This window comes from Pituophis catenifer, unplaced genomic scaffold (genome assembly GCF_029215685.1).
Source record: "Pituophis catenifer annectens isolate HBS135680 unplaced genomic scaffold, rPitCat1.0.hap2 SCAF_2, whole genome shotgun sequence".
Classification (NCBI taxonomy): domain Eukaryota; kingdom Metazoa; phylum Chordata; class Lepidosauria; order Squamata; family Colubridae; genus Pituophis; species Pituophis catenifer.
This window is the reverse complement of record NW_027256882.1, coordinates 204,387,620-204,414,591: the sequence shown is the minus strand read 5'-3', so window position 1 is coordinate 204,414,591 and position 26,972 is coordinate 204,387,620. Positions and strand designations below refer to the sequence as shown.

At 38.4% G+C, this 26,972-nt stretch overlaps 1 protein-coding gene across 1 annotated transcript; it reads right to left on the bottom strand.

The window, feature by feature from the left end:
* Nucleotides 1–26,972, bottom strand: LOC139311126 (choline transporter-like protein 1). The gene is made up of 11 exons (XM_070935479.1): nt 26,908–26,972; nt 23,799–23,888; nt 17,746–17,885; nt 15,714–15,900; nt 14,357–14,522; nt 12,694–12,850; nt 10,603–10,686; nt 9,176–9,313; nt 4,284–4,520; nt 2,882–2,962; nt 1–142 (listed from the first exon to the last, which is right to left on the bottom strand). Exons 1-11 carry the CDS (start codon nt 26,951–26,953, stop codon nt 119–121), a joined length of 1,350 nt encoding a protein of 449 aa, XP_070791580.1. The 5' UTR covers nt 26,954–26,972; the 3' UTR covers nt 1–118.

Sequence of the window (26,972 nt, the reverse complement as noted above, 5' to 3'; positions counted from 1 at the left end):
TTTTGGCTGCTTTTTAAATAATATAGTTATAGATATATATAGAAGAGAGATAGCTAGAGAAAGAGAGAAATAGATATTGTTTTGGAATGTCAATGGTTTCCATATTGGCTGACCAGCTTCAAGATGAACTTGCTCCAGAGACCTGGAAAAGAAGTTATAAATTGAGGGGGAAATGTTAAAAATTAAACATTACGTTTCTAGATCAAGAGCATAATTAAGAAACTATACTAATTTTAAAATTATAACTGCATTTAAATTTTGAACAGACACAGTACTGCATTTCTTTGGTGAAAAAAATGTGGGAAATTGGAGGTTTTTAAAACAAACACACATGCATCATAGCAGAGAAACACAGAGAAAAAGAAGAATCTGTTTCGTTGGCACAAATGTTTGAAGTTCAACTTGAAAGCTTTAGACAGTATTTATACATATATATTTATGGACTGTAGCTGCTCACTATAATTTATTTCATTGCATTGCTTTCAAGGAGCTTAGGACAGCTTCTATGGTTCTCTTCCCAGGAGGGGCCATTTGGGCCTGTTGTGGCTCCGTTACCTGAGCCTGTGTCATCGGCAGGAGAGGACTCCGAGAGTGAAGGAGAGGAGTTGGCAAGGCCTCTCTCTCCAGGACCCTCCTCTTTGGCAATGCCTTCGGTGTCCGCCGAAGGGCAAGAGATAGAGCCGGGGCCAAGCACGTCCACGCAGCCACAGGTGGACAGTGATGAGAGTAATGAGTCTTGGCTGGATCCACGCCAGTGTTGCAGAGATAAGTGCGCGCAACAGAAGAAAAGGCGTGCCCGAGATTAGGCTGAGTCACTGGACCACACCCCACAGGGTATAAAAGGGAGTGTGGTGGTCAGTCAAGCCTTGTGACGAACAAAGCTGAAAGCTTCCACGCCATTCTGCATTGCCGGACTTTTGCTATAGACTTTGCTGGATTATATTTGGACTTGATTTACTCTGTAATTATTGAGCATTTTACTTTGATGTACCAGAAGCGGAAAGAAGTTATCTCGTCCCTTCGTAAGTAATAAACTCTTGGCAGGTAGCCACTAGGTTGCTGCCAAGTTCCGTTATCATAAGGAAAAGGATTTTGTCGGCTGGTTTGGTTTTTAACTCTTGGAAGTCTGTTGGTGTGTGTGCGTGTGGGACGGGGACAGAACAGGGCCACCAAAACTAATGCCAACTGTACAAGATTAAAATATCCCCAACAAATGACTGTTTAGCCTCTGAGGCTCTCGCTTGGATGCAGACAACTAGTCCTGCTGTTTTGGGTTGTGCATTTTAATTGTAAATTTGCATGTGAGTCAGTTAAGGGAAAAGAGCAGGGAGGGAAACTTTCTGACTCAGTGCAATATCTCCAAAGCAGGTGCTTGATTCAGGGAGAAAAAAAGCAAGTACCCATATGTTTTAATTTCAATCCAACTACAAACTACAGCAATAATGCTATGTTAATGAACTTGCTCTTGTCTCTGAGTTATTGATACTCCGTTATAAGCAAGGAAGTTTTTCAAACCAAGGAAGCCTACATTATACATTTATTCATTAGTCATAAAACATAGAAGAACAATGGTAAAGAAAGGAGATGGGGAGGGGGTAAGAAGCAAAACTAGGAAAAATAATATTTTAGCAGGTTGAAAGGAGTTGCTGTATCTATTTCCTTACTGGTAGGGGAGAATAGCAACTTAAAATGAAGCCTAAGTGAATTGTTTACAATATTAGACTACACAAGACTGCTTTTATTTGTTTCAAAGTGGTGCTCTACACTGCCTCAATGAGGCAAAGCTGTGATACAATTTACTTTACTAAGATGGTTTGTTCAAGCCTTCATCAAAGCAGAACATCCCCTCAAAGACACCTATAACCTGACTGTTGATATTAACAGAAATAAAATATGACAGTGAATTAGATAGGACCACTTCCATTCACTCCTGAGATTTCCAACCAAATATATCAGAAGATCAGTTGCAACCAAATGGAAATCACTGATCTGGTGGTGAATGTTTGCCATCTTTGCTTTGAGGGGTCATGTGAGCTGGATGTGGCTGCAGGTTCTTGCAGAATTCCATTAGCAACCCAGGACAGAGCAGTGGAAGAGGTATCAGAGGTAGAATATCTAGGCACTTTACTTGTAGGTCTAATATTTCAAGAGCACTTGGTAGCGCAGTGATTAGAATGCAATATTGCAGACTAACTCTGCCTAAAGCCAGGAGTTCGATTCTGACTGGCTCAAAGTTAACTCAGGAGGACCTCCATCCTTCTGAGGTCAGTAAAATGACACAGATTGTTGAGGCAACAGGCTGACACTGTAAACTATTTAGAGAGAGCTGTAATGCACTATGAAGTGGTATAGTGCAGTGGTTAGAATGCAGTACTGCAGGCTACTTCTGCTGACTGCCTGTAATTTGCCAGGTCAAACCGCACCAGGCTCAAGACTCAGCCTTCCTAGGTCCGTAAAATGAGGACCCAGATTTTTGGGGGCAATATGCTGACTCTGTAAACTTCTTAGAGAGGGCTGTAAAGCACTGTGAAGCAATATATAAGTCAAAGTGCTATTGCTACTGTTAAAATAAGCACTTTCCCTCTGTTTTTAGCCCTTAGAATACTGTGAATGCTACTAGTAGCCTTGGTGACATAAACACAGGAGAAGAATGAAGATACTGTTCCTTTCAGCTTACTTTTATGGGAGGCGCTCTCAGCTGTGACAAAAACTCTGCCATCCAGGTAATAGGCAAGCTCACAAACAGAAAAAGCAGAACATCCTGAGTGACACAAATGACAAACACTTCTTCTGAAGAAGCACAGTCAGTGAAAATAGAAAGGGATAAGAAGTACAAATGAAATTCTTGGAAAAGAGCAACTATCTCTTCTCTTGGACCTACCATTGGTTTGAGCTCCTTGCCTTCACCTCCACTCCCCCGGCCAGCTTCTTTCAATGCTTTTCTGCTGTTCTCCACAAATTCCTGGAAAATAGTTGGAGAAAATTCACTGCATTATTTTCTGGAACCTAAATGCTAAATCCTTTTCTACCATGGTTTTAAAGAAGAGCTGGCACTGATGATAATTGCATTATATCTACCCCAAACCTGTAAGTCACCAACTCCCAGATAGGACAAGAAAAATTCTCTGCTGCTTGGGCAATTGTGCTGTTGCTCTCTAAAGACTTTCCACTCTTCAATTTCTTCCCAGTGTTAGCTTTGTTGTCTGGGCAAATGGCCTGCTGCTAATGCACTTATTGGACACTCTCTTCCCTTTGGGTGCTAGGAAGTAGTAATGTCAGTGGATCCTTGACATTTATCCAAAAGAACCCTTCTGATGATCACATGTAAAAGGTTAAGCCATTTGAAATGCCAAATTATAGCTTTATGTTCTTGTAACAAATTCTATAACTGATGCACTTTCACTAATGCTTTCCGCTTTTTAGCATTTATTAATTTTATTTATTACATATTTAATGAGAGAAGTGTGTGCTGTAGTGGTTAAATTGCATCAGGTCCTACTTTTCACTCTCTTCCCAGCCCAACCTACTTCATAACATTGTTTATAGAAGAAAACAGGAAGAGGTGCACATTGAGCCACGGTGGTGCAGTGTTAGAGTGCAGTACTGCTAGCTACTTTTGCTGACTGCCAGCTGACTGCAATTTGGCAGTTCAAATCTCACTAGGCTCAAGGTTGACTCAGCCTTTCATCCTTCCCAGGTGGGTAAAAAGAGGACCTAAATTGTTGGGGGCAATATGCTGACTCTGTAAACTGCTTAGAGACGGCTGTAAAACACTGTAAAGCGGTATATATATATATAAGTCTAAGTGCTATTGCTATTGCTACATATCCTTCATTGAGCAATTCTATATGGCCTGAAAACTCAAGTAGCTTGGAATATATGTTACAAAAGAGAATCACTGAAAAGCCATAAGTTTCTCCAAAATTCTAGCTGATGCTGACGAGCCTACAGCACTTCTTAGTTTACATTTTAAAAATGAGTTGGAAGATTGGTTTCCTTATTCAGCAGTGCAGATAGCTGCAGCATGGAAAAGATATCTGGGTGAATGTAAGCTATTTTCATTAAACCACAGAAAATAAAACAAAAGTATTTGGAAGCTTGTCAGATAACTTCCAACATGCGTGGGATGAAAATAAATAGCCATTAACATCAAATAAACTAGCCAACATTTCAAAATAGAATTCCTAAGAGAAACAACATTCAACAACCACTGTGCTAGTATTTTTGTAGTTAATGATTCTTCCTACTTAGGAGAGTGGAGGAATATAGAAGAAGGGCCTCACCATAAGGACTTTATCCATATAGAACTCCTTTCCAGGACTGCCATCATTATACTTGGTGTCAATGGCAAAGCACAAGAAAAGGACATCCACTACCATTTCATAAATAGACAGGAAACAGTGGGCAACCAGGAATGCAAATAGGCAGACAATGATAAGGGGCAGCACCCATACTGTGTAGTCCCGCTGGTAATTCAGCAGCATGATCCCTGCCAAGCCTGTGCTGCACACTATTAAGACCTAGGGAGACAAGAAAGCAAAGAGTTGAGAAAGCACAGAGCAAAGACATTGCTGATTGCCCAAGGACACCTCGCCTTCAGGTCTTAGGTGACCAACTGAACTACTAAAGTCTGTCAAATCTCTGCCTAAATTGTTTTTTTTAATGACAATGGACTTTAATAATGAAGTATTTGTTCCTTCTCCCTCTCTTTTGCATATATTATGCTAGCTTTTTAATTACTATTTCAATCAGGAACTTTTTCGATCAGGAACTGTACAGCAGAACAAGTGTTACCTTTTTGTACAATAATAAAAAAAATAAACTGTTTAGTTGTACCAAACTAAATGTCTTAATTCTTCCTTAATGGACAGTTTGTCTTCTATTCATATCATTTCTAGCCAATAAAGCAAGGCATCAGACTTGGTAAGGACTGGGCCTAAAACTAAAATTATTTGCAAAGGCTCAGTTCTCATATATGTAGTAATTATTTAATCCAAGCTCTAATTCTAATAATATAATGGCTCTTTCCTAGTAATTAGTGCTAACTATATATCACACATACACCAGATGGCAATTTTTCTGGGAGGCAATTATTTTTCTTAAAATTTGCAGTGTAGAGATTTATTATATTTTTTCCAAACAATTTTTTTTAAAAAATAAAATACTCTCAATTGAAATTGAGGAGCACTAAAGGCCAACTAAAGTTGACCTGAAGTCTTGAACGCTATAACAGCAAGAGAACACACTGTGACAATTTAAAATTTGTGTGACAGAGAGTTTAGTTAACTACAGCACTATTTTCCGAAATATCCTCTGGAGATACTAGAGTCAGATCAATTCCCAAATCTCTCCAACTGTTTGAAAATTGGAAGTTAATTTAATTCTATATTTGTATGATCAGTTTCAGTATTTTTTTTCACTTATCTAAGAAATGCAAGCCTTGAAAAGAGGATTTTCAAATGCATTTTCAAAGTGTGACTCATGCTGTTTATGAAAGATAGATCTTTGCATCCTACAACAATGTGAATGTTGGCTTAAGCAAAAGAAACATAGAAATGTGCTGATTTGATACTGCTACAGTGGTTAACGGGAATTAAAGACGAGTTTCAGCATTTCTAATCAGTATTGCTAGTTCCGGTAGGCAGAATAACAGAGTTGGAAGGGACCTTGGAGGCCTTCTAGTCCAACCATTGTTTGATGATCTCTGGAGGGCTTGGGACAGGGGTTGTTCCTCTGTCCTGGTCCTATTAGACCTCTCAGTGGCTTTTGATACCATCGACCATGGTATCATGCTGCGGCGATTGGAGGGGTTGGGAGTGGGGGGCACCGTGTTGCGGTGGTTCTCCTCCTTCCTCTCTGATTGTACGCAGTTTGTGTTGGCAGGGGGACAGAGGTCGACCTTAAGGTGCCTTGTTTGTGGGGTGCCGCAAGGGTCGGTCCTCTCGCCCCTTCTGTTCAACATTTATGTGAAGCCGCTGGGTGAGATCATCTGTGGTTTTGGGGTGAAGCTCCATCAGTACACTGATGATACTCAGCTGTACATCTCCACCCCAGACCACCCCAATGATGCCCTTGACGTGATGTCCAGGTGCCTGGAGGCCGTGTGGATCTGGATGGGGAGAAACAAGCTCAGACTCAACACTTCCAAGACCGAATGGCTGTGGTTTCCGGCGTCCCGATATAGCCAGCTAGCTCCATTGCTGACTATTGGGGGCGAGTTTTTGGCCCCCTCAGAGAGGGTTCGCAACTTGGGTGTTCTCCTGGATGCACGGCTGTCTTTAGAAGACCATGTGACGGCTGTGGCCAGGGGAGCTTTTTATCAGGTTCGCCTGATTCACCAGTTGCATCCCATTCTGGACCGGGACGCCTTGCGCACGGTCACTCACACCCTCGTCACGTCATCTCTGGACTACTGTAATGCTCTCTACATGGGGTTCCCCTTGAAGAGCACTCAGAGACTCCAACTGGTCCAGAATGCAGCCACGCGGGTGATTATGGGGGTGACACGGCACACCCATGTAACACCTCTCCTGCGCGAGCTGCACTGGTTCCCGGTGGTCTTCCGGGTGCGATTCAAGGTGTTAGTCACCACCTTTAAAGCGCTCCATGGCTTAGGACCTGGGTATGTACGAGATCGCCTTCTGCCACTGATAGCCTCCCACCGGCCAATACCCTCCCACAAAGAGGGACTCCTCAGGGTGCCGTCGGCCAAACAATGTCGTCTGGCGACACCCAGGGGGAGAGCCTTCTCTGTGGGGGCACCTGCCCTCTGGAATGAACTGCCCCCGGAGATCTGCATGATCCCCGATTTACGTACTTTTCGCTGTGCGCATAAGACTCTTTTGTTCCAACAGGCCGGGCTGGCTTAGAAAATGAATTTTAATTGGGTGTCTGTAATTTTTAACATAAGGGCCAAATTTTTATATATTTTAAATTTTTATTTATTTATTTATTTATTGGTTCGATTTATATGCTGCCCTTCTCCGGAGATTCAGGGCGGCTTACAATGCTTTTAAGCAATAGCCTTCATTCTTTTGTATATACCTGCTTAGAAGGGCTTTTGGGCCCCCCTAAGCGGTGTTCTTTTTTATACAAAGTCAGTTTATTGCCCCCACAATCCGGGTCCTCATTTTACCTACCTTGAAAGGATGGAAGGCTGAGTCAACCTTGAGCCTGGTGGATTTGAACTTGCAGTAATTGCAGGCAGCTGGTGCTACTTTAACAGCACTTAGTCAGCTGCGCCACCAAGGCTCTTAAATTTTTTAAATTTTTGGGTATATGTTTGTTTTAATATGGCTGTACACCGCCCTGAGTCCTTCGGGAGAAGGGATAAATAAATAAATAAAATAAATAAACCCTCTGCTCAAGCAGGAAACCGTATAACGTTTCAGACAAATGGTTGTCCAATCTCTTCTCCATTGTGTAGGTGCTCCTGTGTTGGAGCACCCACAAATGGGAGGCAAGTCTGATTATCTATGCTGTCAGGAAATTTCTTCTTAGTTCTAGGTTGCTTCTCTCCTTGATTGGTTTTCATCCATCGCTTCTTGTCCTGACTTCATGTGTTTTGGAGAATAGGTTGACCCCCTCTTCTTTATGGCAACTCCTTAGATATTGGAACACTGCTATCATGTCACCCCTAGTCTTTCTTTTCATTAAACTAGACATACCCAATTCCTGCAACCATTGTTCATGTTTTAGCCTCCAGAACCCTAATCATCTTTGTTGCTCTTCTCTGCACTCTTTCTAGAATCTCAACGTTTTTTTTTATGTCATGATGACCAAAATTGGATGCAGTATTCCAAGTACTGTCTTACTTAAGGCATTATAAAGTGGTACTAACTCTTCAAATGATCTTGAGTCTATCCTTTTTTTAAGCATTGGCTTCAGCCATCTGAAATATGTAACTTCCCTGTCCTTTCTTTGCCTTTCTAGCACAGGTCAAATCCAATTCTAAATTAATACTCCAATGCACATTATGGTAAGCATATTTTATTTATTATATTTATTATCTCAACTTATGTAACTATCATATATTAGTCCATTACCAATCCAACTGGAATTTTAGAAAAATATGGTAGGAAAGGGCCCAAATCATTAGCATTCAAGTTCATGCAAATTTCAGCTCCTTTTCACATTTTACGATAACATCAGCATTACACTACACACCTTGGTCAGCTTTTTCCTATTTGAAATGAGATTACTCACTAATCCTCGGGTCCTTGATTAAAAAGGAACTCAAAATATAATACAACAATGAGCAGCACAGGCATCTGTGTTGTCAAGTGCTGAATTCATTTGACGTGAATCAGGTAACTGAATCTTGCCCACACAGTGTTTCTCACAATGTCGGTCTTGCTGTGGATATACTTTTTAACAGCTGTAGACATTTGTTCACATTGCTTCATTTAAACAGAAGATATACTTTGGGTGTAACTATATTAGTAACGGGATAGTTAGTGCAGAGGTTTTTCAAAGCATAGAATCTGTTACTTTTTTAAAAAATGAAATAGTTCTGTATAAAAAATTGTTTCTCTTCCAGTGAATTTTCCGGTGGTTATTCTCTTGAATCAGAACCCCACTATATTGTTATGGAACCTCACCAGGTTCTGTAGAACACTGATTGAATAACCTGCTGAAATGCACTATGAGAGATGGTTTTAACTCCTCCAGACTGAGGAAGCAGGTACAATAGCACTTTATGCCACACAGGTAAGTAAACATTATATATATACTTATTACCAGGCCATTATAAAGATATAAGAGGTGCTTCATTCCAATCCAGATTTCATACTCTCTGCTTTGGAGCCACTGACTAGGGTCAACCTGGACACCTCACTGGCCTTTGTTGTCTCTGAATGCATGTGCTGAAACTGTTTCCACAAAGCAACCACCTTAACATTTTTGGCTGAAGGCATCAAGGCAGAGCACCCTGCTTTTCCATGCGAAGACAGCTCGAAGAAGAGTGTCACTGTGCAGAGCACACTGAGTACCAACAGATATCAGAACCAGAATCCTTACATATCATCCAACCATTCTTGGTACACATTTAAAATTCGGCATCTAGGCAATTTTAATGATTTAGTTTTTAAAATCACAGCATTCGTATTGCGTTGGGTTCAAATAAAGAAGGCTATTTGGAGAGGGTTCTTGACATTTTTTTCCCACTCAATCCTACCTTTCCAAGAAAGAGCATGAAGTCTCCCACTGTGTTTATAGCAGCCACTCGCAAAGCATTCTCCACTAGTATCACAAAGGCATCCTTTGCTGAAGTGCAGAAATTGGTACTGTTGATAGCTGTGGCTGTATATGCATTCTGGGCAAGAAAGACACCGTAGTATTGGTCAGATCTTCTACTCAAATTTTAAGCTCTTCCTGTTTAAAATCTTTACATTAGATTGACAAATATCTTTCACCCCTCAGTCATTATCAGAATGAAGATCTATTCTATATGAATCTGTTCAATAGACCAAATTAGTTTTTAGCAAGATATGAACAGCCAAACTGATGCACTTCCAATATCCCCTCTATTTTTCCTGCAAGGTTGCCAATGTACTTAGCGTTAACTATGTCAGCATAAACACGTTTGCTTCAGAAACGGTATTTTGTGGCAGCAAGAGATAAAAGCAAATAGCATGGATATAAATCTGGGATATGGTTAAACTTTTTTATGTCTGGATAAACCATAAATTAGCGTAACGCCTATACTAATTCTTTTGGGGACCAATAAAAAGAGACTTTTGTTTTCAGTTAATAATTCTTGCATAAGAATGGTTAGTCTCTGAAAGCTGATTTTTTAAAAAAGAAGTACCTTAGGAAGGAAGGGAAGGATATTAATAATTTTAAAGAACTGAAGCACAGGAGAATGTAGTCAAATATTTTCATATTGATTTGAACTTTATTTTTCTTTTTAAGAATTTAGTTTTTGAAAAAAAATTGAGGACAACTAGGTTGAATAGATCTAAGTAATAAATTATATAACTAACTCATTGTACAAGTATTTGCATAAAACTGGCAAATACCATAAAGTTAGAGCAAAAATGTAAAATTATAATATGGCAGTCAAAGGATATTTGATTTAATTCAGTGAAGGTCTGTGAAGGTTCAACAACATGAGATTCTAATTATAATCCTTTCCACTCTAAAATGATACCTAAATACAAAAAAAAAGCTTTTTACTCTTTCTATTACAAGTTCATTCTGAAGTCCATTCAATCTCTACACAAATTTCTTTCAGCACTAAAATCTGAGCCATGGTGGTGCAGCTATTAGAATGCAGTATTGCAGGCTAACTCACTTACTGATGGGCTCAAGGTTGACTCAACCATCAATCTTTCCAAGGCAGGTAAAATAAGGATCCAGATTGTTGGGAGCAATATGCTGACCCTGTAAACTGCTTAGAGAGGGCTGTAAAGCACTGTGAAGTGGTATATAAGTCTAAGTGATTTTGCTATTTTATTACAAGCACCATCCTATCTAAAATATATTTGTCCTTATTTTCTGCCAAGGAACCTCTTGCATTTTAATTTCAACAAAGGCATTTATGTCTTTAGTGCACAGGTACAGGAATAATTATTTCATCCTCTGCTTTAAGTATGATCTTACCTGATTTAAGTAAGTCAGGCACTTTTCTAAACACCAAAGGCAGCAAATGCAGGCTTTTAGAATACATCGAGCACAGACGTTTTCCTAAGGTAATAATATTAATATCAATGATCAGGAAAACAAAAGAAATTGCACTGTAATAGAGCACAGAATGCTTTTTTAGATGAAGTTTCAAATATAGGATTCAGTTTACATAATACTTTCTTGAAGATAAGATCTAATTTTAATCATTATTATACTATGTTATATAAAGCCAAATCAAATATGCAAGACACCTGCTTTTTCTTTCCGTGTAACGTAATTTATTTATATACTTATAGGGAGAAATCTCTGGGTAAACTTGGCTACAAGTGGGGATTGCTGGAACACTACCATTTCGATTATTGCAATGATAATAAAAGTCATGGCTGCTAACCAAGAAATGGTTATAGCTTAATACCAGATTCTTAGGTCAAAAGAATCTACCTTGTATACTGTTCAGAATTTGATAATATCCAAATGTCTTTCACAATTTATAAACAGAATTGCTGAACAGATAGTCTTCACTTAGTGACCCTAATTAGGACTGGAATTTCCATTGCTAATACAATTGTTAATAGAAACATCACATGACTCTATCACTTATAATGGCAGTTTCAATAGCCCTTGTCACTGCTCTTAAGCCAGGATCTAGTATCTTCTGCCCTACTGGGGCTCACCTTTGCTTCAGCTTCCCTCATCCATCTGTCATTTCTGCCCTTTTGACCACCCTACCCTCTGCCATCCCAGCTGCCCACTGTTTCCATGTTCTTCCTCCTGCTACTATTAAGATATGTCTGACCTGGCCCTTCGCATAGCAGCTTCTGGCTGCACAAGGTCTTCATTCTGAAGCTCTGCAAGGCTTCGGGAAGGCCTTGTGAAGGGGAAGGAAGAAGATGGAGAAGGTTTAGTCAACAATGAAATGAAGAAACAAAGGTCAGTGAGGGGTGGCAGGGGCATAAGGTAACACAGGGTGGTCAAAAGAAATCACAGAATAAGAGTTGGAAGGGACCTTGGTGATTTTCTAGTCCAACCCTTTGCTCAGGCAGGAAACTCTATACCATTTTAGATATGGTATAGATGGTTTAGATATATGGTTGTCCAATCTCTTCTTAAAAACATCCAGTGTTGGAGCATCCACAACTTCTGGAGGCAAGTTGTTCCACTGATTAATTGTTCTGTCAGGAAATTTCTCCTTAGTTCTAGATTGCTTCTCTCCTTGATTAGTTTCCTTCCATTGCTTCTTGTCCTGCCTTTAGGTGCTTTGGAGAATAGATTAACACTCTGATCCTTATGGCAGCTCTTAGAAATTGGAACACTATCATGACACCCCTAGTACTTCTTTTAATTAAACTAGACATATTCAATTCCTGCAACCATTCTGTATATGTTTTAACCTCCAGTCCCCTAATCATCTTTGTTGCTCTTCTCTGTACTCTTTCTGGAGTCTCAACATATTTTTTATGTCGTGGTGACCAAAACTGGATGCAGTATTCCAAATGTGGTCTTACCATGGCATTAAAAAGTAATATTAACACTTCATGTGATCTTAATTTTATCCCTCTGTTAACGCAGCCTAGGACTGTGTTTCCTTTTCTGGCAGCTGCAGCACACTGCTGGCTCATATTTAAGTGATTGTCTACAAGGACTCCAAGATCCCTCTCACAGTTACTACTGTTGAGCCAGGTACCACCTATACTATACCTGTGCATTTGGTTTTTCTTGTCTAAATGTAGAACCTCATTTTTTCACCATTGAATTTCATTTTGCCAGATAGGGCCCAGTGTACAAGCCTGTTCAGATCCTTCTGTATCTTAAGCTTATCTTCTGGAGTCTTGGCTATTCCTGCCAGTTTGGTGTCATCTGCAAATGCACTGTCCCCAAAAAACTGTGCCTTTTTTGAGAAGGCTTATTTCACATATATGGGAGGTATAGCTGGTCCACATCCCATTCCCACTTCATAGCCCATGAACTGATTGCATGGGTCTCTGTTCTGATTTGCCAGAGCATTTTACATATTTTTCCTGTTGTATTAATATTGTTTATTATATATCAAACTTAGTTTCCCCTTACTTTTCCTTTGACTTGGCTATGAATATACATGAGAATCATTCTTGGAATCTTCACTAAGGTAATAATGAAAGAACCTTTAGCCACAGTTCCAAGGTGGTAACAGATCAAGCGATTGATAGATGCCAGAATTGGTGTGAATGGCAGATTCCGTTTTTCTCTGTGGAGAAAAATGTAAAAATTATGAAGTATTAGAGTGCACTGCATTTATAGGCAAACATAGATGGCAATGTGAAGAGCTCCAAGTCTAAATTTTGTAGGGCCCCAAATCTGTAAATGTTGCTTTTATCAAGGGTGGAGTTATATTGAACTAATGCTTTTCTTACAAACAAAGTGGTGGTGAAACTGAGTAGTCCTGACCTTTGCTTAAAAATAGGCAGTGGCTTGGGCCAGCAAAATGATTGCAAATATTTGGCAACAAATTACTAAGCAATGAAATGATAGATCACTTCAGCAAAGAAGATAGAAAAGCACACTGATTAGAAATAAATACATCAATTTATGAAAAATATACGTATATGATTTTATATTTGAACTGACTTACAGCAAGAATTTTATATGTCTTCTCCTGGGCCAGATTTTTTTTTTAAAAAAAGCTCCACAGAGAAATAAAGAATTTTTGGGGCTGAGCTTCCACCATACGTGACTGGATGAAAGTTCACAGTGAGCTTGCATCTTTGAGATCGAGCCACTTTTCTGTTTACTTAGTTGCTCTCAGTTTAGGTGAAGATCAAAAGAGTATTCATATCAAGGGCTCCACTCTTCTCTCCATTGCAGAGAGTAAACAGACATTTGACAGTTGTCAAGATTGCGAGCCAGTACTTCAAGTGCAGAAATCCATTATTCTGCACAGTAGGGACTATTTCAATTGTTTTCTTATCCAGGCAGGGAATGAACTACACATAATCTAAACCTCACAAGGAATGGGGCTTCTGAATCACTGAGAAAATTCAGCTACTGATTAGAAGGTGGGGAATACCTTCAAAGGTATCTTCCTGCATAGTGGGAAAATTAAATCTTATATCCTCCTGATAAATTTGCTGAGCCAATTATGTCTTAGAGATTCCTCCAATGACATGAATCAGAGCAATTGCATTTGGATCAATTATATTTTTCAATATCATGGGAATCATGAAATCACAGACATTAAGGTCAAGCCCAAGATAATTTCCATTAGCTTAAGCAAGAAAGCTACTGAATAGCAACTAGTGCCAACTGTCAAGATACAAAAACCTTTGACTGGTACTAATTAGAATAGAAGCCTGGATTTGGAATGGAACCCAATTGGATGACAATAGTTCCTGCTAATGATTCTCATACGATCCTCTACATAGGAACACTATGATAAAAAAAAATTGGGAATAGATGTTACTCATCTATGCACCAATATATAGCTGCAATCTTATAGATACTTCCATAATAATTAGTTTTTCAGAATTCCATATAATGTATTTATGAGCAGACTGTGTTACATTCACTCTTTATTTGCTATAAAGACTATAAGGAACAAAGCATCACTCCAGAACTCCTCTCCCCCCCACCCGGGTTCTAAACTAGCTGAAGTAAGAATTTGCTTTTCTTCCATTCTATCATTTCACTTAATCCAGTTACTTTTGAAATTTCAGAAGTTGGATCACTCATGATTCGATTGCCCAGACTCACTTACCTTGTAAAATAATATGTCACAACAGCTCCTGCTACAGTCATCTGTTGACAGGCAAGAATAAATTCACTGATCCAAACTAACCCCACGACATGGTACCACCACATGTACTTCAGTGGCCCTATAATTCGGAACTCTACTAAGCCCTCTTCATTTGGAACCGGGCTACCTGGAAGGAAAGGAAGGCAGGAAGACTTTAAAATATTAATTCTATGAGAAAGCTGTCCTTTTAATATTTGCATACAAGAGTTACAATTATGCTTGTTTTTGGTAATTAATAAAATAATAATATGTAAGCTGCCTTTCAGAACACCAGTATGACAAAAATATTTTTATAAAAATAGTACAAATAAAATTTTAAAAAGGCTAACTGGTTAGTTGGAAGGAATCTGAGAAATCTTCTAATCCAACCTATTGCCTAGTGCAGAAATCCTCATACCACCCTAGACAATGACAGTCCAATATTTTCTTGAAAATTACCACTGATAGGACACCCATGACTTTAGGAGAGAAGAACCCATTTACTGTTTGGTTCCAGGTTTGGCTAAGCAATGCTGTTGCACTCAAGTCCCAATGTCTACAGGCTCTACATAGGTAGTCCTTGATATACAATCTGACGCTTAACAGCCATTCAATGTTGCTATGGATCTCCCTAGAGCTATTTACAATGCACTTTCAACATCATAACAGCTACATCTCTACCCCCAACCCTGGTTCATGTGTTCTTATTTGAGCGCTTGGCAACTGGCTCACCATCATGGCCGTTTGCAGCATCCTATGGTGATTTGTGACCTTTTTTGTGGGTTTCCAGTGTTTACTTCTGGTTTCTGACAAAAAACGCCCAGTGGGGAAAATGGATTTGCTTAATGACCAAAGTATTTGCTTAATGACTGGTGCAAAAAATGGCAAAACTAGGGTCCAGTCATGTGATGCCTTGACTTATGATGTCAACGATTTATGACTACAATTCCAGGCTCAATTATGGTCATAAGTCAGGGCTATCTGTAATGGTTTGGATGGAGAGGAAAATCTCAAACTCAACCTTAGCAAGACTGAGTGATGAAATATGTTTGAGCCTTTTGGTATCAAGTTCAACTCATTTCATGGCAAATTAGGATTCTTTGGGGGAAAAAATGGAAAGGTGCTAATACTTTTGACTGCATCTGTACATATACTGTGGAATCACTGCTCAGTCAGTGGTGAGCTAATAGGAACAAAACATGTCATTTATTTCAAAAAAGATCCTTAGGTTTCTTAGATTTAATTTGACCCAATATAAAGATAAGAGCACAATATTTTTCTGGAATTGCAAGTGAAGAAACGGGGGAGGGGGGGGAATCCAAAACTACACAACACGTACCAGTAATACCTAGGAACAGCAAGACCATAATCCAATATATCCAGAAGAGGACGAGGGCAAAAAAAGTCCAAAATGGCTGGAAGACAAGCAGTGGCAGGTGAATGAAAACCTTGCCAGCCACATGGAACAAGGCAATGGTGAGAGCTACTCGTTTGCGCAGAACTAGCATTATTAATAGTAAGATAACCTGAAAAAGAAAAGAAATTCCACAATAAACTTTAGGCAAATGTATTTATTAAAATAAGGTAAAATATGTCACCTATTTAAAGCACCAATTTTTAAATACTTAATTACTGTATTTTTCTGTGTATAAGATGCACTCCCCCCCCATAAAAAAGTGAGTGGAAATGTCTGTGTCTCTTATAGAGCATATGTTGCTGAAGCCCCACCCACCCTTCGGCCTCCACCTTTTGGCCTCTGCCTCCCAGTAATTTGCCTCCTTGCAGCAAATGGCAAACAGTCTGGTCAGCTTCAGAACAGTCTGATTTAGCACGAGCAGGTGATTGGCGGTTGAATCTGCCTCCCGGAATACTGCCTATCAGCTGTTCCAGGCTGCGGGGATCGCCGCCACCCATTGCTGCCACTGCCTATCGCCGCCTCCACGTGCTCCATTTTCGGCCTCTGTGCATCGCGTTTTTGACCCGTTCCAAGCGGCCGCCTATTCCCATCGCTTGGAACGGGCCAAAAATGAGACGTGTGGAGCAGGGCTGAAATGCTACCGGTTCACTCTGGTTCGGGAGAACCGGTAGTGATAAAAAAAGTTACCGGTTCCTCTGAACCAGTATTTCCGATGATCAGCTGTGGCGCCAGGTTTAGCTTTGCTAGAAAGCAGGAAATCCTGCTTTCTAGCAAAGCTAAATCACATGTCACAGCTGATCCCCCCCCCCACTGTTCTACTTACCTTCCCAAGCCTCCTTTTGGCATTTACTGTGCATGCGTGTACAGCATGTGCCAAAAGGAGGCTTGGGAAGGTAAGTAGAACAGCGGGGGGGGGATCAGCTGTGCAGCGGGGTTTAGCTTTGCTAGAAAGCAGGAAATCCAGGAAAAGCTAAATTGCGCACCACATCTGATCCCCCCCTTGCTTCTACTTACCTTCCCAAGCCTCCTATTGGCGCGTACTGCGCATGCGTGCACAGCAGTGCATTTGGTGCACGCTGCGCGCATACGCGGCCAGTGAACCGGTAGCAAACTGGTTCAGATTTCACCACTGGTGCGGAGGCCAAAAATGGGACATGCGGAAGCTGAAAATGGGGCACGCAGAGGCAGTGATAGGTGGCAGGGCAATGGGTGACAGCAGTGACAGCGATCCCCGCAGCCTGGAACAGCTGATAGGCGGTATTCTGGGAGGCAGATCCAACCGCCAATCAGCTGCCTGTGCTAAATCAGGCTGTACTGAAGCTGACCAGGGTGCTTGCTGTTTGCTGCAAGGAAGCAAACTGCTGAGAGGTAGAGGCAGATTTTTTCCCCCCTTGTTTTCCTCCCCAAAAGCTAGGTGCATCATAGTCTGGCGCATCTTATAGTCCGAAAAATACAGTACATAATTAAAAATGTCAACACAAAACATATGAAGTAATCTTAACTCCAGTAGCAACCTACTAATAACAGTTGGTCTCAGGGCATTTTCCCATATTTATATTTATTTCCCAAGAAATAATCTTATTTCTTGGTTATATATGACCAGCATGCTGCATGTCCATCTATCTTTTTTTTTGGTGACTTTTTGTATTTATTGTATTTTGTATTTATTTATAATAATAAAATCAACCCCAAAAGTGTATACCGTATCTGATTACCCACTTTCCCTGATAAGAGAGCCAGTTTTGTTTAGTGATTAAGCCAAGTCACTTTCTCTCAGTCCTAGGAAGCAGGCAAGGGCAAACCAATTCCAAAAAGCCTTGCCAAGAAAATTGCAGGGACTTGTTCAGGCATTAACCAGGAGCCAAGACTGAACTGAAGGCACAAATATAAATTTCATCCTCCCTTACACAGGCCTTCTTCAGGTGCCCTAATTTGACAGCCCTCAAATACTCACTGTGAAGATGGTAGCTGCAATGGCATAAATCAGGAGGGCTTGACGATTGTCTTTGGCTATTTGAAGCTGTTCAACAGTAAGAGTGTCATTGGGAGACTTCCACATTTTAACATACAGCCACCACAATACCCCTGTGCCACCTGTGTCCACATAGGGAAAAAATATAGTGCATGTCAATTTCAGAAAAGAAAAGAAATATGTATGCAAATAATTTGTACAGTTTCATTTTCTACTACATCAGGCCACATTGAGATACAACTGGGGCTGACTTTAAATATGGAAAAAAGAATGGTACTTTCATTTCCCAAAAGACAACTAATTAAAAAGGGTTTGGCTTCATAAAGCACATATTTATGTTCCATAATTAGAAAAGATTAAAGTTTTCTATGCCAGGATTATCACAGTCAGCTTCATTGAGAGACTCTGATACTGAGCAGCCTGCTTTGGAGCTACCAGGTGAGTGTCTCCAGGAATGAGAAATGAAGCCCCCTAGACTGACTCTGCAATCATCCAGAGTAATTGCTCTTAGAATCTGATGAAGAAGAACCTGATGCAGGGCAACTCTCCAGTCTCTATGTGCCAAGGAAACCAAAGATGCTCTACCTGCTGTCTCACCTGGTTCCCATCCTTCCACTCAGAAGCCGCTCTACATAAAAGCCACTGCTATCTGGCAATAAATATTTGGGAACAACTGTTCTTATTTGGATTTCATGTCCTTTTTGCCTCCTGAAACTCTGGGATCTGACCACACTTCAGCTCATATTTTGAATTTATTTGCAGGCAAGCTTATGTGCATTTGGAATTTTGCTGAGAGGTGCCTGCAACTGCACACACACTATGCTTGTTGCTGCCTCTACTTGCTAAGCCTGAAATCAAAGTTTGAAATCTGGTCTCTGTTTATGGGTGGGTTTGGTCTGAATTGGTTTGGTTTTATGAAGCAGTAACAGATAAAATAATCAATAGATTGGACTATGCAGATTTGGCCTTGTTCCACCCGTTTCACTGGCTAGAAGTGAGATTTTCAGCTGTGACCAATAAAGTACCCATTTTATTTTCCCATCATCCACCAAATACATATTTTGCCACTAACTGAACTATTTCATTCTCTTTGAAATATACAATTTTGGTTGACGCAACAACTTGAAAGGTGCTACTTTTCATCTTAAAGAAGACAGAAACATTTAAAATGTGAAAAACAATTTTTGTTATTATTTGTATAGATTTATAAAAGCTATTTTGAGTATATTCTATATACAGAAAAAAATCTCAAACCTTATATAAACATTTTTTTTCTTGTATCCCAACCGAGTATCAGAGAGCTAGTTTGGTGTATTTGTTTAAGGTGCTGGTCTAGAAACCAGGAGACTGTGAATTCAAGGCACAAAGCCATTTGGGTGATCTTGGACCAGTTATGCTCTCTCAGCCCAACCCAAATCACAGGGTTGTTGTTGTGGGAAAAATAGGCAGGAGTATTAGGTAAATTTGCCCCTTGAGTTATATACAGTTTATAAAAGTTGGGATAAAATATCATCCTCATCACTACTGCAATTACCACCGCAAATGGCTAATCTCCTGTCTTTTATTATTTCAAATTAGAATATTTTTTAAAAAAATATTAGAAATACTACCTTTTATTTCATTAAACATATTTTAAGCAGTGCATAAGCAAAAAGAGTGGCAATTAAATTAGAGTATGGAAAATCTGCATAACTTTTAAATGTTTCTAAATTTGCAGCTTATATCACTACTTTCCTCACTTTTGTACTTTTATATTCCATGAAGTGTAACTCCCTGAATTCATCAATGTGAAGTCATTCTGCAATATAAATATTAGCTTCTGCAGGGTAAGCATTGCCACTACTATAATATTTTCATCTGATTTCTAATAATTGGCGATAACCTCATTCTGTTTAATAAATCTTTATGTAAAGTCTGATGATTAATCAAATTGATACTGAGGTTTTGCGACTTGCCATTTCCACCATGGCAATGATTTTTTTTTTTATTATACAAGCTTCCTCCCATGACAGCCTTGTGTGAAAGCACTCCCAACATACTGTACTTTCAAAACCCCAAATGTGCTCATCAACCTGAAAAGCTTCCTATCTCTGAGATAATCTTAATTATATGTACACAAACTACTTAGACAGATGATTTCCCAGAACAGATTGCAAGGCCTTTTTGAATCGTAAAGAACCATTAAACACCATGTTGACAACAATGACAATTATAGCTAATCAATCTTTCCTCAAAAAGACTGGAAAAAGACTCAAACCCATGACTGAAATCTTAAATTGAGCACCAAAGTTTCTTACTAATAGCCTTAGAATCCAAACAATGTTTAACTATTGGTAAAGCTGGTGGTAGGTAGTCTATGATTTGCAATCTGTATCTTCTAATTTCTTTAATTCTGGGTAAATAATCTGGAGTACTACATATATACTGTACCATCTTTAAAAAGGAGGATAAAACAATAGTTTCTAACTTTTCATGCGATCCTTTGCATTATTCTTGCTTGTTAGAGCAAACTCTCTGCCCACCATAACTACCCAGACATTTCACCCATCAGAGGAAATTGTTTGTCACTAACTAGGCTGTACTAGGTATCCAAAAGCACTCAAAAAAGATAATACCTCAATCAAGAAGGCATAACATGTGAACATTGAAACACTGAAAAGAATTCAACATTTATTTTTCTTCTAGTCAAATTGTAAAGCAGCAGGTAGAAGACAATACTGATTTAATATATTTTTGCTTGTTTTCTCATATATTCTGAGATAATTTTCAGGGCTTATACTAAGAAAATTCTAGCAATAGAATGGATAAAAGCAGTGTGCTGTGGGACTTTGGAAAATATCTGGCTGGCACAATTGGAACCAAGTTTCCAAATTAAATGAACTCTTGTGATCTGGAAGGACTTTTCTTGCTTCATCTAAAAATTAACAGACATTAATTAGATTTACACAAGCTCTGAAAGCTCTGGCCAATACTGCTCTGAGGAAACACTATAAATCAACTATAGAAAAACAAAGATCCTGATCTTTGCAAAAAGACTGAAACTGTACACCTGGAGGATAAATGGCCAGAATATCAAAACAAGTGAAATGCTTTAAATATTTGTGCATGGTTTTCCATAGCTACACCAAATGCAAGACACGCTAACATTATGTGATATAAAATGCTCAAAAGCAGTGGCTGCTATTCAATTTTTTTATCTTCATGGAAGCAGCACAGTACATCCCAGCAAAACTTTATTCAGCTAAGATTCATATACAGCTACTTTTTTAGTGGCAAACTAGGACTTTACACTTCCTTTACTCCTCTTAAGAGTATCCAATGTAAATTCCTAAGGGCTATATTTCACATAGCCCCTTGTATTCCAAACATAGTATTAAGGAGGGAGACAAAGCTATCTAATCAAAAGAGGTGCATACACCTATATCACATCACAATGGTTGAAGTTATAGTTCTTTTCCCTCAGGTTTGGGTTCTTCCGTTGCTGAGGGCAATTATAAACAGATATGGTTCAGGACTATCTTACAAAAACATCAATATCTCAGACTTCTCCATGGAGGCTTTCCAAATAATGAATTGTGGAATTCACTCAGTACTTTTAAACAATGTATCAAAGACTTGGAAGCCCAATGGGTCCAGTCTGCTCTACTTAAGAACATATTTGTCAGCAGTCAAGTCCCTTTTTACAAAGCAGTAGAAACCTACACCACACAACTGTGTCCTGAAATTCTGAAGAGCACTAATGCTAGTTGGCCTTAACATTCTCCCCACAGCAGTTTTGGAGTGCCAATACAAAAAACTCCCCTATGACCTTAAGATTGTGCTCCAATGACAAGGAGTTGTTGAAAATATAGAAATCTACACACTCCATTAAAATGCCCAGTTTTTGAGATGTAAAAAAATCAGATCAAGTTAAATTACTTCAGAATTCTTTCCACCTTTAACATAACATATAAGCTATCTAATTCAATTGAAAAAAAACTGAAATCATTTAGAGGAAAAATAACAATAAAAAAGTAGAATAATATAACAACATAACAACAATCCAAAGCACACCTTCAAATCAAGAAAAGAATGGGTTTACCAGAAGTTGTCCAAAGTTTTAGAATGACCCAGTATAGCCTGGACCTAATTCCAATGGAAAATCTGGAGTGGGGTGAAGAAGGCTGTGCACAGGAGATGCCCACACAATCTGACAGATTTGGAGTGCTTTTGCAAGGAAAAGTGGGCAAAGATTCCCAAGACAAGATGTGCCATATTGATAGGCTCTTACCCTAAAAGACTGAATGCTGTCATAAAATCAAAAGGTGCTTCAATAAAGTAGTAAAGATAGGCATACTTACAGTATGTAACCATGTTATTGTGCATTTTATTATTTTCCCCCTAAAAGATTTCAGTTTGTTTTTCAACTGTAAAGTTTTTTCATTGCAAGCCGCCCTGAGTCTCCGGAGAAGGGCGGCATATAAATCAAATAAAAAACAAAACAAAACTGAACTATACAGCTTATATGTTATATTAAAGGTAGAAAGAATTCGGAAGTGATTTATCTTGGTTTGATTTTTTTTTTACATCTCTAAAACCTGGCATTTTAACAAGGGTGTGTAGACTTTATATATCCCCTGTATACTGTACCCTCTATGATAAAAATTATCTTGGGAAATTATGATCTTTTTATATGTAGTTTTTGTTATCAGATCAATATGATTCTGTCTCTTTGAACATAGTTACATTTTGTATATACTGCTTACAAAAGTAGGCAAACTTTTATTAACTTCTGATATACACACAACCCACTATAATATTTTATCTTGTTTTATTTATATTTCATTTTTCTTAATAATGTTTGTTTCTCAATAAAGTAAATTTTTACTTTATTTTTCTCAATAATACTGGTCATTCATCTGAACTGTATGTTTTCAACAGATGGGCTAGTTGGATCATATGCAACAGCTAAAGAAACTGCCAATTTACTAAGCAGTGAAATGTCAGTTCATAAATGCTCTAATTCTAGAATCTGATTTGATATATAATTTTTCTTTGGCCACCATGTTTAAGCACTTTATTTCTAATTGTCTACAAGAAAATAGGCTCTGTAATGTTTAGGAAAATTAGAACAACATATTGAAAGCTCATTATAGTCTCCATGATTGACATGACTTTAGTTTTAAAGTCTAACAGATTAAAACAATACATCAAAAACAGGACTGAAATGTCTATCCTATGTATATAATTCACCATGTATACCGAGCCATCCTCACAAAATCTAGTTTGACTTGTAACTGCTACCAAGTATTTCCTACCCCCAAATGTTCTAGCATATAAAAATGGCTTGGGAGACAGGCAGTGATATGGTGATGGTATGTGAAAAAGGTAAGAATATATATTTTATTGTTTTGATATTTCCCCCCACCCACCCACCCCCCAAATTTTAAATGGATAGGGTAGAAGGAACTACTAGAGACATTTCTCATCCCAGGGCCCAAGTTACTGTTTTCATTCTTGTCAATAAATAACACTGATGTAGACTATAATGAAACTCATGAAATGGTTATTTTAACTCCTAAGGTTTGCAGAGGAAAAGGTTTGTTTTGAGGATAGATTCCTCTGGCAAATGTAATGCTTAAACTTGTTCTTAATGCTATCTGGAAATATCCTCTACTCTAAATCAATTAAAAAAAAGCCTGTTCTGTTTTTCAGATCATAGTTAAAACAGTTCCAGGGTTACTTTCCAATATAGCAACACCAATTATATTCTTCACTATGCTGGCCATTACATATGGCCTTTAAACTAACATTTGAACAGTTATCCCTTTCATTACTTTATTGCCAGGATCACATGATAAAGGAAGCATGGAAGTGGAGGCTTTTTCTGATTATTTCAATTATCATAAAGCAGAGACAATGGTTTTGAGAAAACTGATGAAACAAAAGCAAAATGATTCTGCAGCCAAAAAAAAGTTTTAAACTTATGAGGAAAGGCACACATATGTAAGAGTAACAGAGTTGGAAGAGACGACAGAATACCTTCATTTACTTACCAAGTGAACCCAAAACAACAACAATTGTTAAGATCCAGACAAGTACTCTTGAAATATATCTGATTATCACCATCAAAATCATGGAAAGCACTGTAGAGAAACAAAATAGAATAGACAGGTTAATTACTCCAACCACAAATAGCCAAAAATAACGGCTGCCATAATATAATTAAAAAAATTTTTTTTTTGCATTTATCTTTAACTCTTCTGTACAACAATGTGCAGATAAAGAGATGCAGGCACATATGACAAAAAATTAATGACATGATAGAACAGCACATTTATTATCATGAGTTGCAAAAGCATCATACAACTCATGGTGAGCAAAACCCAAAACGTTGCATGCAGACACACATGCTTAACATCATGTCAAAGATGAATAAGGATGTAAAAACTGTGAGGAGAAGCACGGAGTACTTTATGCTTCAATTTGATCAGGGTGATTCATTTAGCTAACTCTTACATATTTTGTTTGGAATGTGAAAATCCTGCCTTTTCACTATATTGTTTGTGGTATTTTGTTTCATACTGAAACATATCTAAAATGCCAACAATAAATAGGGTGGCTTAGAAGAGCATGAAAAGTTGCAACTCCTTCTAGACTGCATGTATCATTTGGCAGGGATACTACTTTTAATGTAATTAACATTAGAAGTAATGAATTATATTAAATTATGTATGAATGTGTATTCAAGTGCACATAAATACATAAACATAAATTGCAGCATAATGAATATGTAATATTTAGCAAGTATTAGCAAACTGAGGAATGCATGGGTGAACTGTTTCCGAAATGTGATCTTTAATGTACTTAAGCAAGCACTGATACTGTGGAGGAGATTAAGTTATACACTTTTGCTCATTTGCTAATTTAGCTGAGATTATCAATATTCATCAAGTTTGAGGATATTCATTTCCCATTGACATAAATATGCAGAGAGGTAAAGGCTTTCAAGTGATTAAAAAGTTTTTTTCAATCCACTATGTTGATGAAACAAATGTAATTATCACACTGCTACATGTTTTATCATCATCTCAAAATGAATGGCTTTAGAAAGTTATGAATTCTGAGTCATTGCAAATAACCCTAAATCTTATTATCATCTGGTATGTGTGTGTATGGTGTGTATTATACGGAATATTTAATGAATATTTTTCATTCAGAGCTATCTGCTCAATGTAAGACCATACAAAGGGCAGTTCTGTCTTATTATCATCATACTTACGTTAACAATCAAGTCTATACAGAGTTAAGAATTTTTAATTAGGACTGGACTCTCAACTATGTGATTGAAAGATCAGCTAATTGGTTGAACAATACTATGCACACTAATTCTAATTCTTATTCTTATTAATTTAATTTATATACCGCCCTTCTCCCAAAGGGACTCAGGGCAGTGTACAGCCAGCATAAAACCCACAAATATAAAATTTAAAAAACAGTCTAAAAATATTAAATAGTTTGGCCCGTAATTAAAATAAACAACCCAATTTAAATAATTTAAGAAGAATAAAATTTAAAAAATTAGGCCAGCCCGGCTTGTTGAAATAAGAGCGTCTTAAGGGCCCGGCGGAAGGTGCGCAAGTCGGGAATCCTCTGCATTTCGGGGGGCAATTCATTCCAGAGGGCAGGAGCCCCCACAGAGAAGGCTCTCCCCCTGGGGGTCGCCAGCCGACATTGCTTGGCCGACGGCACTCGGAGGAGCCCCTCTCTGTGGGAGCGAGTTGGCCGGTGGGAGGCTATTTGTAGCAGCAGCCGGTCTTGTAAATACCCGGGTCCTAAGCCACGGAGCGCTCTAAAGGTGGTAACCAATACCTTGAATCGCACCCGAAGGACCACCGGAAGCCAGTGCAGCTCGCGCAGGAGAGGTGTTACAGGGGAGCGCCATGACACTCCCATAACCACCCGCGCGGCCACATTCTGGACCAGTTGGAGCCTCCGGGTGCTCTTCAGGGGGAGCCCCATGTAGAGAGCATTACAATAGTCCAGGCGGGAAGTGACGAGGGCATGAGTGACCGTGCGTAGTTAATGTATAGTTAAAACTATATCAAATCTTTGCCCTTGAATATTTGAAATAAAATATAAACTTTAAGGAGATGTAGTGTTTTATAGCTGTGTGAATTCTTTCTATTTCACTGTGTGACTGTTGTCCATAAAATAAACAAAATAATGTCAATATAGACAAATAAGCTTGTACTGCTTTCATTATGGACTCCTTATTGAACTATAATCATGCCAAAATGAGCAGACAGATAATATTCAGGCTTGGATGCAGTCTATTATGTATTCTTATCTGCATTTGGTTAATTCTTTCAGTTTGTTTCATTGCAACAAGTTTGTTTGGATATTTTGTTTGTTCCTGCAAAGAGGCCAATTTGGGACATGTGAAAAATGTCCATGGATATGTTGCTTCCTTCCACCTATTGATTCTAATCTAAATTAATAAATTAAATTCATTTTAAGTGAAAGGATACTTAAATTGGAAAACAAAAACATGTTTGCCTGCTTATTTATTTACTATGTGGTTAGTTGAGTTATGCTATATAAAAGCCAGTGTTTCTTTTCTAACAGTGAATGGTACATCTTACCAAAAAAAAAAAAAAAGTCAAGTTCCCTTTATTGAACACAATAGTATTTGGGCATTTGCATTAAAGTAGTGGCAATTCTGATATTTATTTTAGGGTAAAGGATTAATCTTTTAATTTGTTTTTAATATACCTATAGCTGCTATTTATCTGATGAGTTTACAGCAGTTTATCTACAGTGTATGGTTCTTTATCGTTAAGCAAAGCTATATAGCTATATAGGTGTATATAGCTATATATATATATTTATATAGTCAGATTTCTATAATTACCACAATGGAAATGCAACATTGTGCCTTCAAACAATTCAGCTTTCATGAGTTAAAATCCCCACACTACTTAAATATAAGGAGAATCAATGCACACGTTTTAAAAAGCATTTAAGTCAGAAGCTGGATAAGAAACATTTTTTGAAAGTTTCCTATTCTGTAAGAGTTAATAATGAGCATGCGTCATTTTCATATTGTGGGGATAGAAGTTTTTCAATACTACAGAAATAGCTAAGAATGAGAAAAAAAATTACCTAGTGATAACAAGCAAAGTCCCAATATAATCTCTTTGCAGGTCATTACTCCACTAATCAGCCTG

What these genes read in the sequence shown, in the direction of transcription:
- LOC139311126 (XM_070935479.1), bottom strand. Translation starts at nt 26,953, where the DNA reads ATGACCTGCAAAGAGATTATATTGGGACTTTGCTTGTTATCACTAG. An exon ending in TGTTGTTTTGGGTTCACTTG is followed by an intron (nt 17,886 to 23,798) that starts GTAAGTAAATGA and finishes ATGTGGACACAG; the next exon opens with GTGGCACAGGGGTATTGTGG. An exon ending in ATAGCCAAGTCAAAGGAAAA is followed by an intron (nt 10,687 to 12,693) that starts GTAAGGGGAAAC and finishes TTATTACCTTAG; the next exon opens with GAAAACGTCTGTGCTCGATG.